Source organism: Heptranchias perlo, chromosome 6 (assembly GCF_035084215.1).
Source record: "Heptranchias perlo isolate sHepPer1 chromosome 6, sHepPer1.hap1, whole genome shotgun sequence".
In the NCBI taxonomy this organism is placed as follows: domain Eukaryota; kingdom Metazoa; phylum Chordata; class Chondrichthyes; order Hexanchiformes; family Hexanchidae; genus Heptranchias; species Heptranchias perlo.
This window is the reverse complement of record NC_090330.1, coordinates 111,380,506-111,392,549: the sequence shown is the minus strand read 5'-3', so window position 1 is coordinate 111,392,549 and position 12,044 is coordinate 111,380,506. Positions and strand designations below refer to the sequence as shown.

General features: G+C 47.9%; 1 protein-coding gene across 4 annotated transcripts in view; it reads right to left on the bottom strand.

Annotated features, from left to right (window-relative positions):
• The window catches only part of arhgef7b (Rho guanine nucleotide exchange factor (GEF) 7b), a 144,056-nt gene that overhangs the window by 94,269 nt on the left and 37,743 nt on the right, over positions 1–12,044 (bottom strand). For all 4 annotated transcript variants that reach the window (XM_067986659.1, XM_067986658.1, XM_067986656.1 and 1 more), the window contains 2 exons: positions 11,045–11,246; positions 9,623–9,711 (listed from right to left, as the gene is read on the bottom strand). In XM_067986659.1, the coding sequence (XP_067842760.1) occupies positions 9,623–9,711; positions 11,045–11,243 (288 nt within the window). In that variant the 5' untranslated portion in view covers positions 11,244–11,246. The remainder of the gene's footprint in view (positions 1–9,622; positions 9,712–11,044; positions 11,247–12,044) is intronic.

Genomic DNA, 12,044 nt, shown 5'->3' with positions numbered 1-12,044 from the left:
TACTGGCCTGGTGTACTGATTCTCTCGTGTATTACTGGCCGGGTGTACTGATTCTCTCGTGTATTACTGGCCGGGTGTACTGATTTTCTCGTGTATTACTGGCCCGGTGTACTGATTCTCTCGTGTATTACCGCCCTGGTGTACTGATTTTCTCGTGTATTACTGGCCGGGTGTACTGATTCTCTCGTGTGTTACTGGCCTGGTGTACTGATTCTCTCGTGTATTACTGGCCGGGTGTACTGATTCTCTCGTGTATTACTGGCCGGGTGTACTGATTTTCTCGTGTATTACTGGCCGGGTGTACTGATTCTCTCGTGTCTTACTGGCCTGGTGTACTGATTCTCTCGTGTATTACTGGCCGGGTGTACTGATTCTCTCGTGTTTTACTGGCCCGGTGTACTGATTCTCTCGTGTATTACTGGCCTGGTGTACTGATTCTCTCGTGTATTACTGGCCGGGTGTACTGATTCTCTCGTGTTTTACTGGCCCGGTGTACTGATTCTCTCGTGTATTACTGGCCTGGTGTACTGATTCTCTCGTGTTTTACTGGCCTGGTGTACTGATTCTCTCGTGTTTTACTGGCCCGGTGTACTGATTCTCTCGTGTATTACTGGCCTGGTGTACTGATTCTCTCGTGTATTACCGCCCTGGTGCACTGATTCTCTCGTTTATTACTGGCCCGGTGTACTGATTCTCTCGTGTATTACTGGCCGGGTGCACTGATTTTCTCGTGTATTACTGGCCTGGTGTACTGATTCTCTCGTGTATTACTGGCCTGGTGCACTGATTTTCTCGTGTATTACTGGCCCGGTGTACTGATTCTCTCGTGTATTACTGGCCTGGTGCACTGATTCTCTCGTGTATTACTGGCCGGGTGTACTGATTTTCTCGTGTATTACTGGCCTGGTGCACTGATTTTCTCGTGTATTACCGCCCTGGTGCACTGATTCTCTCGTGTATTACCGCCCTGGTGCACTGATTTTCTCGTGTATTACCGCCCTGGTGCACTGATTTTCTCGTGTATTACTGGCCGGGTGTACTGATTTTCTCGTGTATTACCGCCCTGGTGCACTGATGCCGTGCAGCTCCACAAGTTGGACTGTGTCACGAAACTGCACTCAGCTCCTCAAGAGGCCCATCAAACCGATACGACAACCTCGAACTTGGCTGCACAGCAGCTCTGATAGAATAAGCAGTTCCAGGCAAACCAAGTCACATGTTCATTTGAAAAGAAAGGCAGATTTGCATTTATATAGCGCCTTTCACCACCTCAGGATGCCCCAAAGTGCTTCACGGCCAATGAAGAACTTGTCACTGTTGCAATGTTGGAAATGCAGCAGCCAATTTGTGCACAGCAAGATCCCACAAACAGCAATGTGATAAAGACCAGATAATCTGTTTTAGTGATGTTGGTTGAGGGTTAAATATTGGCGAGGACACTGGGGAGAACTCCCCGGCTCTTCTTCAAGATGGGATTTTTTATATCCACCTGAAGGGGCAGACGGGGCCTCGGTTCAACAGCTGAAAGACGGCCCCTCTGACAATGCAGCACTCCCTCAGTACTGACCCTCCGACAGTGCAGCACTCCCTCGGTTCTGCCCCTCCGACAGTGCAGCACTCCCTCGGTTCTGCCCCTCCGACAATGCAGCACTCCCTCAGTACTGACCCTCCGACAGTGCAGCACTCCCTCAGTACTGACCCTCCGACAGTGCAGCACTCCCTCAGTACTGACCCTCCGACAGTACAGCGCTCCCTCAGTACTGACCCTCCGACAGTGCAGCGCTCCCTCAGTACTGACCCTCCGACAGTGCAGCGCTCCCTCAGTACTGACCCTCCGACAGTACAGCGCTCCCTCAGTACTGACCCTCCGACAGTGCAGCGCTCCCTCAGTACTGACCCTCCGACAGTGCAGCACTCCCTCAGTACTGACCCTCCGACAGTGCAGCGCTCCCTCAGTACTGACCCCCCCGACAGTGCAGCGCTCCCTCAGTATTGACCCCACGACAGTGCAGCGCTCCCTCAGTACTGACCCTCCGACAGTGCAGCACTCCCTCAGTACTGACCCCACGACAGTGCAGCGCTCCCTCAGTACTGACCCTCCGACAGTGCAGCACTCCCTCAGTACTGACCCTCCGACAGTGCAGTGCTCCCTCAGTATTGACCCTCCGACAGTGCAGCGCTCCCTCAGTACTGACCCTCCGACAGTGCAGCGCTCTCTCAGTACTGACCCTCCGACAGTGCAGCGCTCCCTCAGTACTGACCCTCCGACAGTGCAGCACTCCCTCAGCACTGACCCTCCGACAGTGCAGCACTCCCTCAGCACTGCACTGGGAGTGTCAGCCAAGGTGATGGGCTCAAATCTCGAGTGGGACTCGAACCCACAACCTTCTGACTCAGAGGAAAGATTGCTACCCACTGAGTCACGGCTGACAGCTGGCTGAGATCCATTGCAAAATCGCTTATTTTCCAGACGTGAAGCAAATTGGATGAGATGGTGGGGGGAAGAGAGTTAAATTGAGTAGCGAGGCCTTCCCATCCTACCTCAATTTCCCTCCTCCCATTAGGACCACCAGCCCGACCGACAGGAGGCAGGGCCTTTGATCCTGGAGCAATTTTCTGCCTCGCTCCCCTGCTTCCCAGGTCCAAGCTTGGGGACTTCCACAGAGAGTGGACTGCGCTGCTTAAACCCTCACCTCTAAAGATCAGAGGATGTGAGAAGGGGTCGGGAGGCAAGTCCTGGAGACTGAATAAAGGGACGAGCAAGAGAGCGGAGGCCTGAAGGCCCTGAATTCAGCGGCTTCTCTGCCTTGCACCAACAGCTGACTTCCCTCCCCCACTTCTGGGCACAGGCTCCAATCGAGGTGCAGGCCTGCTCTGGGGGGAGCATCAGGCCTACAGCGATACAGCATGGGGTGCACTAGCTGTGAGGGGGGGAGTGGGGTGAACGGGAGAGCCGAACACCTGCCCGGGGCTTGACAGGGATCCCCCTCCGATGGACTTTCCTCGTGCCGGGAACCGTTCCTGCAGGTCCCCAACCTCCTGCCGTCCGGATTCCCCCTCCTGCCTGGTCATCGGGCAGTGATTCCGGCCGCAAGTCCGATCTTGCAGATGTAAACAAAGCCTCGGGAACTAAAACCTCTTCGGGCCTCTGCGTGGGAGCTTGTCGCTCGCCCTGTCCCCCCACCCACCGATCCCACCCTCCGAGTTAAAGCGGAGGGTGTCGAGTTACGGTAGAGTGTAACAAAGAACAAGCACGTGCTTCAATCTCAGCGAATGTAAGAATTCCCCATCACCAACCCTTCCCTTCCCATCACAACCTGACACTTGGATACGATTATCATCACCGTTAGTTTCTGTAAACACTGACTCAGATTATTCAGCTCGTTCACCATCTCATGCACTCTTTGGCAGGGCCTAACCCCGAATAAAGACCACAGACCATTTACTGAATTGCCCAAACACTCTCCCTCCCTCCCTCCTCGACTCACAAGAAGTGAAATCTGCCTCGACACAACTCCTTTACATCTGAGAGCGGCCTAGAGTGTTGGGACTTCGGTCACATCCTCCGTCACTGCTGCAATTATCACCTCATTTCTTCGCTCTTTCTCCCGCATGTTCAGACTGCTACAGGAACCCATGAGACATTACTGGCCTCTATTCAAATTCCTCCACATCAGGGTGTTTTAGAGACACAGCAACACTGTTCAAAGCATGCTTCAGTAATCCATGGAAGGGGCACTGCATTTAAAATGCACAGCGGCATATAAATTCCACAAAACCTCGTGCATCTCAGCCCCCTGGGGCTCCCTCAATCACACAGTGCGTGAAAATACACGTATTTCGTACAACCCTCGTCACAAACAAAAACAAAATCTCGGACGCAGGACCCAAGGCGAAAAACTGCCTCCAACAAAACAGGACTGAATGACCTGCTTAGAAAGTGAATCCTCATTCACTCGCAGGGGGTCACAAAACCACCACTCCAAATGTCCTCAAATCAACCCAAAGCGTTTCACAAAATCAAATCACAGACATTAAAATTCATTGGGAAGAAAATCACGAGGTGAACAATGACCTCCAGGTCACAAGTCTCAACGCGCCCTCCCGTCACGAGAAGCTACACGCCACTAAAAGCAACGCTGCGGTCAATTCACCAATCCTGCACTGCCAACGGCAATCCACGCTCAGAGCAACATAGGAACAGAAGGCCATTCAGCCCCTCGAGCCTGTGCCACCATTCAATTAGATCATGGCTGATCTGTATCTTAACTCCATTTACCCGCCTTGGTTCCGTAACCCTTAATACCCTCACCCAACAAAAATCTATCAATCTCAGTTTTGAAATTTTCAATTGACCCCCAGCCTCAACGGGTTTTTGGGGGAGAGAGTTCCAGATTTCCACTCCCCTTTGTGTAAAGAAGTGCTTCCTGACATTACCCCTGAACGGCCGAGCTCTAATTTTAAGGTTATGCCCCCCTTGTTCTGGACTCCCCCCACCAGAGGAAATAGTTTCTCTCTATCTACCCTATCAAATCCTTTAATCATCTTAAACACCTCCATTAGATCACCCCTTAATCTTCTATACTCGAGGGAATACAAGCCCAGTCTATGCAACCTGTCCTCATAATTTAACCCTTTTAGCCCCAGTATCAATCTGGTGAATCTGCGCTCCCCCCACCCCCGCAAGGCCAATATATCCTTCCTGAGGTGCGGTGCCCAGAACTGAACGCAGTGTCTCCAGACGGGGTCTGACCAGAGCTTTATATAACTGGAGCATAACTCCCCCCCTCTGTATTCCAGCCCCCGTGAGATAAAGACCAACGTTCCATTAGCCTTTCTCGTTACTTTTTGTTCCTATAAACTAGCTTTTAGTGGTTTCACAGACCCCCAAATCCCTTTGCGGCTCCACAGCTCCTAGTCTCTCACCATTAAGGAAATATTCCAGATTGTGTAAATTGTAATTCCATGCAATCTTGCCGCGATATGAGGGGTGGTGAAGACAGATGGAGCTGGGAGTCGCCAGGGAGCGTGATCATCATCTCAACAAGAAGAAGGGCAGAAGAGGCACAAAACACAACACCCACAAGGATCGTTCTGGGGTCTTGCCAGAGTGGGGGAACTTTCCACCAGCTCTGGCCTCGATCAATGTGTGATTCCTGGTTACGCAAATCGAGACTCTGATCAGCTCCTGAAGGGAAATTAGGAATTCCTTCCACAGAGACTCGATTCCAATTTAAATTCAGTCCCGGCCTGCGGAGCAAAATTAAAAATAGACAGGATTCTCGAAGAGAAAGTGGTCGCTGCAGAATCCAATGTTCCCTTAAGTTAGTCTAACGTTTTCATTTAACTGAGAAAACAGAGTGTGACTGAGTGAGTCAGGCACAGCATCTCAAATCAGGACTTAAACCATCACACTGAGGGCCATGGTGGCAGAGTACTGAGAATCTCTGAGGAGATTATGAGACTGCTGGTTGGTGTGGGCGTTGGCGATCACCATGGGACAGGCTGAATGGACCAGCTGGACGTTCCCTGTGCGTCTCTGATATTCTATTGTTCGTGTGTCCGCACACAGGAGCAATTATAAAAAGCAGATAAGCAGCCATTTGGCAGTAAGCTGAGCAGGCTAATTCAAACAGACCATGAAAACCATCACTATAGGAACCAGAAAATGTTAATGCAAAGAGTACACCACACTGCAACCTGATTTATGGAGCATGGGATCAAACAGGGAAAAAGATTTCCATTCCCTGGTCATGTCTTATCCTCAATGAGTGAACAGAACATTGTCGGTCAGCTGTCCAGATATACTCTTGGAATTCTTTGAAGTGGAGACAGGCTTCACTGAAGACTATCCAGATCAAAGCAATACTTTGCCACTGGCCATGAAATCTTATTGTTAATCAACTTTACTATTTAGTTGCAGAGTGTGAACAGCAGACATCCAGTTCTTGACATAGAGACAGGCTCCTCTAAAGAGTCAAATTGTTTCTCATCTGTCTGGTAATCAGAATGTTAATCCTTTCTACCACTAAAATGGACATAAGAACATATGAAATAGGAGCAGGAGTAGGCCATACGGCCCCTCGAGCCTGCTCCGCCATTCAATCAGATCATGGCTGATCTTCGACCTCAACTCCACTTTCCCGCCCGATCTCCATATCCCTGATTCCCCTAGAGTCCAAAAATCTATCGATCTCAGTCTTGAATATACTCAATGACTCAGCATTCACATCCCTATGCGGTAGAGAATTCCAAAGATTCACAACCCTCTGAGTGAAGAAGTTCCTCCTCATCACAGTCTTGAATGGCCGACCCCATATCCTGTGATTATGTCCCCTAGTTCTAGACTCTGTAGCCAGGGGAAACAATCTCTCAGCATCTACCCTGTCAAGCCTCCTCATAATCTTATATGTTTCTATGAGATCACCTCTCATTCTTCTAAACTCCATAGTATAGGCCCATTCTACTCGACCTCTCCTCATAGGGCAACCCTCTCATCCCAGGAATTAATCTAGTGAACCTTCGTTGCACCGCCTCCAAGGCGAGTATATCCTTCCATAGATAAAAAGACCAAAACTGTATGCAGTACTCCAGGTGAGGTCTCACCAAAGCCCTGTACAACTGTAGTAAGACTTCCTTACTCTTATACTCCAACCCCCTTGCAATAAAGGCCAACATGCCATTTGCCTCCCTAATTGCTTGCTGTACCTGCATACTAACTTGTTATGTTTCTTGTACAAGGACAACCAACTCTCTCTGAACACCAACATTTAATAGTTTCTCACCATTTAAAAAATATTCTCTTTTTCTATTCTTCCTACCAAAGTGAATAACCTCTCATTTCCCCACATTATACTCCATCTGTCACCTTCTTGTCCACTCACTTAACCTGTCTATATCCATTTGCAGACTCTTTGTGTCCTCCTCACAGCTTACTTTCCCACTTAGCTTTGTATCGTCAGCAAACTTGGATACATTACACTCGGTCCCTTCATCTAAGTCATTAATATAGATTGTAAATAGCTGAGGCCCAAGCACTGATCCTTGTGGTACCCCACTAGTTACAGCCTGACAACCTAAAATGACCTGTTTATCCCTACTCTGTTTTCTGTCCATTAACCAATCCTCTATCCATGCTAATATATTACCGCCAACCCCATGAACCCTTACCTTGTGTAACAATCTTTTACTTGGCACCTTATTGAATGCCTTTTGAAAATCCAAATATACTACACCCACTAGTTCCCCTTTATCTACCCTGCTAGTTACATCCTCAAAAAACTCGATTAAATTCATCAAACACGATTTCCCTTTCATAAAACCACGGTGACTCTGCCTAATCATATTATGATTTTCTAAGTGCTGTTACCACTTCCTTAATAATGGATTCCAGCATTTTCCCGATGACTGATGTCAGGCTGACCGGCCTGTAGTTCCCTGTTTTCTCTCTCCCTCCTTTCTTGAATACCAGGGTAACATTTGCTACCTTCCAATCAACGGGGACCATTCTAGAATCTAGGGCATTTTGGAAGATCACAACCAATGCATCCACTATCTCTGCAGCCACCTCTTTTCGAACACAAGGTGTGAACAACTATCAAGGAAGTTCCATCTTCCTCCACACTTACAAACTCAAATACATCAACATTTCAAAATCACGGAAATATCCAAAAAAACTTGATCTATACAGAGTCTTAGTAACTAGAGCAAGACACCTCTCCTTGAAACTAATAACTATCCAAGGAAGGATATACTTGCCTTAGAGGCCGTGCAACAAAGGTTCACCAGATTGATTCCTGGGATGAGAGGTTTGTCCTATGCGGTGACTTTGAGGAGAATGGGCCGATACTCTCTGGAGTTTAGAAGATTGAGAGGTGATCTCATTGAAACATATAAGATTATGAGGAGGCTTGACAGGGTAGATGCTGAGAAGGCTGTTTCCTCTGGCTGGAGAATCTAGAACTAGGGGTCATAGTCTCAGGATAAGGGGTCGGACATTTAGGACTGAGATGAGGAAAAATTTCTTCACTCAGAGGGTGGTGAATCTTTGGAATTCTCTCCCCCAGAGGGCTGTGGATGCTCAGTCATTGAGTATATTCAAGACCGAGATCGATAGATTTTTGGACTTTAGGGGAATCAAGGGATATGGGGATCGGGCGGGAAAGTGGAGTTGAGGTCGAAGATCAGCCATGATCTTATCGAATGGCGGAGCAGGCTCGAGGGGCCGTATGGCCTACTCCTGCTCCTATTTCTTATGTTCTTATCTCAAGATATATTTTTCACCCCATTGGCAAAGGAGCTCTTAAGAATATCTGACTGAAGTCAATTTTAAATTCACAATATTTTTTGATGGAAATAACACGTCACATGAAAAAGATATACAGGAGGTAGAGTAGATAGAAACTATTTCCTCTGGTGGGAGAGTCCAAAACAAGGGGGCATAACCTTAAAATTAGAGCTAGGCCGTTCAGGGGTGATGTCAGGAAGCACTTCTTCACACAAAGGGGAGTGGAAATCTGGAACTCTCTCCCCCAAAAAGCTGTTGAGGCTGGGGGTCAATTGAAAATTTCAAAACTAAGATTGATAGATTTTTGTTGGGTAAGGGTATTAAGGGTTGCAGAACCAAGGCGGGTAGATGGAGTTAAGATACAGATCAGAACATAAGAACATAAGAAATAGGAGCAGGAGTAGGCCATACGGCCCCTCGAGCCTGCTCCGCCATTTATGATGATCATGGCTGATCTTCGACCTCAACTCCACTTTCCCGCCCGATCCCCATATCTCTTGATTCCCCTAAAGTCCAAAAATCTATCGATCCCAGTCTTGAATATATTCAACCACTCAGCATCCACAGCCCCCTGGGAAAGAGAATTCCAAAGATTCACAACCCTCAGAGTGAAGAAATTCCTCCTCATTTCAGTCCTAAATCGCCCACCCCTTATCCTGAGACTATGCCCCCGAGTTCTAGACTCTCCAGCCATGAGAAACAGCCTCTCAGCATCTACCCTGTCAAGCCCTCTAAGAATTGTATACGTTTCAGTGAGATCGCCTCTCATTCTTCTAAACTCCAGACAATATAAGCCCTTTTTTCTCAATCTCTCCTCATCGGACAACCCTCTCATCTCATGATCTAATCGAATGGTGGAACAGGCTAGAGGGGCTGAATGGCCTCCTCCTGTTCCTATGTTCCTAAATGTTGTATGCTCAAGCTCTGCTTCCATCACACTTTATCCTCAAAAAGGAGAAATAAAAAGCTTTTTCTTCCTTGAACTGTGTTCCTGGGCAGAGTTTTCCTAAATTCATCAGCACATTCCTTGCCCGTTATTTTACCAACTCATTCTGCTGGTTATATTTCCCAATCAAATATCACCACAAGGACAGTTTAGTGACTTTCATTAACCATTCCATTTCAGAGAGGAATTCTTTGCAGACTCCAGTATCAAACAGAAATATGTTTCCCAAAGTGAAAGTTTCAGTGCAGCCCATCGAGGCGAAACACGACAGGGACTTCGAATATGGCTTAGCATTTCCATGGCCGTGTTAAAATGTCACTAAAGTAACAGATTTCAGCAGGAAATGCTTCATCAAATCCAATTTAACACAAACCAAAAGTGTCACTCACCACATTGTAGTAGCTTTTGCTGATTGGAGGAATTTCAAATCCTTTTGGTGAACTTTTTAGAGTTGCTGACTTTGGTGAGATCGGTTTCTCTGCAGAATGAAACAGTTGTCAAGTGTTTAATTAATGAAATTCAGCACAAAAGCTCAACACACAACGTAAAAAGGGATCTGAAAACCGACCAGCCCGCTAATCCTAAATATCTGGCAAGCCAATTTACTCACATCAAGGTCCCACAAAAAGCAAATGAGATAAAAGACCAGCTAATCTGCTTTCAGTGACCAGTTACATTGTCTCCTGGCAGAATCATCGGGACTGCTTCTCACCTTGTGTGTTCACACATCACAGCACTGTCCACCCAGAGATATCAGGACTGCTTCTCACCTTGTGTGTTCACGTATCACAGCACTGTCCACCCAGAGATATCAGGACTGCTTCTCACCTTGTGTGTTCACGTATCACAGCACTGTCCACCCAGAGATATCGGGACTGCTTCTCACCTTGTGTGTTCACGTATCACAGCACTGTCCACCCAGAGATGTAGCAACTTGGCCTGTGTCAAAACTTGGAAAGACTCTCGGGTTAACCTGGTAACTGCAGGCAATGGCCGTGTTATTCTGGTCACATTCTAGGCTGAAGAGCCCAAGCTCATCAGGTCATTGCTCTCCCTGTGACACCAGGATCAGCCTTGTTGCTCTCCTCTGCACGGTCGCTATAATCTGGATGGTCCCCGTATGTTTCATTGACCAGAAGTGTAGCCAGCGCTCTAGCTATGAACCGTGGACATGATGCCTCTTCAGCATCACCTCACGAGACATGAATGGCACAGATTTGACAACATAACCCAGCATCCTACTTGCCTTGCTTTTTGCTGCCTGTACAATTACACAGAGATCCCCGAGACAAACTAGGCACTTACTCTTTTCTTAGGCTCCTGGACCCTTGGGCAAACCAGTTTCAAAGTGGCGGATAGTGAAGTGGTTGGTAGAGCAGATTCTGCACTAACACCATCTCTCCGGGTGGCCGAGCAGACCACTCAGTTGCATCAAATCGCTACCAGTGATTCGAGAAGAAGGCAGCCCACCACCACCTTCTCAGGGGAACAGGCTACGGGATACTCCTTTTGCAACCCAGCATCATTAATTTGTGCTTTTTTTTAATGAAATTGAACACCACTTAATCATGCAATATCTGTATTAAAAACTCTTCCTCTTTCCACTATTATTACATGTTTTTATGTCAACATTTAACATTGAGATTGCCCATGTAAACATTTGCTTGTAACAATGTAGTTGCAAGCTCTGGCCAGCAGGGGGTGCTGTGAACCCAGTTTCTGACGTCTCTCTCCCGACTTGGTTGCCAACTTCCACAAAAAAAATCTGTTGCATTTTGGGCCATTTGAAGATTTCAGACTTGACAACTTACCGTTGGACTTTATCTCCCGGACGTAATTGCTGGGGAACCACCCATCTTTGCCGTTCAGTGTCCCCTCCCACCAGCCCCCTTCCTCAACTCTAGTCACATGGATAACATCGCCTTTGGTAAAGCAGAGTTCATCCTCATTGGTCTGATAGAAGTTGAATCTTGCTTTTACCACCATGTGGTGGTTGATGTTGTCGGTCATGTCCTTAAAAAAAGGGAGAAATATTTCATGAAATGAGCATCCACTCTTTGATCAGAATATTTGTAACAAGAATGACATATTGAGGGCTCAAAAGTGTTTTGTTTTATAAGCAACACTTTTTTTTCCACACATAAAAAAATCTTTCCTACATTTAAAAATGTTAATGTTAGCACTCTCGCCTCTGAAGGTCATGGGCTCAAGCCCCACTCCAGAGACTTAAGCACATAACCGAGACTGACACTCCCAGTGCAGTACACAGGGGGTCACTGTCCCTTGGATGAGACTTTAATTCGAAGCCCTGCCTGTCCCCTCAGGTGGACGTCAATAGTGCCACAGGATATTACATCAACCTGAGAGCACAGACTTTTAAGGTTTAAGGTTAACTCCAAAGTAAAGCACCTCCGACAGTGCAGCACTCCCTCAGTACTGACCCTCCGACAGTGCAGCGCTCCCTCAGTACTGACCCTCCGACAGTGCAGCGTTCCCTCAGTACTGACCCTCCGACAGTGCAGCGCTCCCTCAGTACTGACCCTCCGACAGTGCAGCGCTCCCTCAGTACTGACCCTCCGACAGTGCAGCGCTCCCTCAGTACTGACACTCCGACAGTGCAGCACTCCCTCAGTACTGACACTCCGACAGTGCAGCACTCCCTCAGTACTGACACTCCGACAGTGCAGCGCTCCCTCAGTACTGACCCTGCGACAGTGCAGCGCTCCCTCAGTACTGACCCTCCGACAGTGCAGCGCTCCCTCAGTACTGACCCTCCGACAGTGCAGTGCTCCCTCAGTACTGACCCTCCGA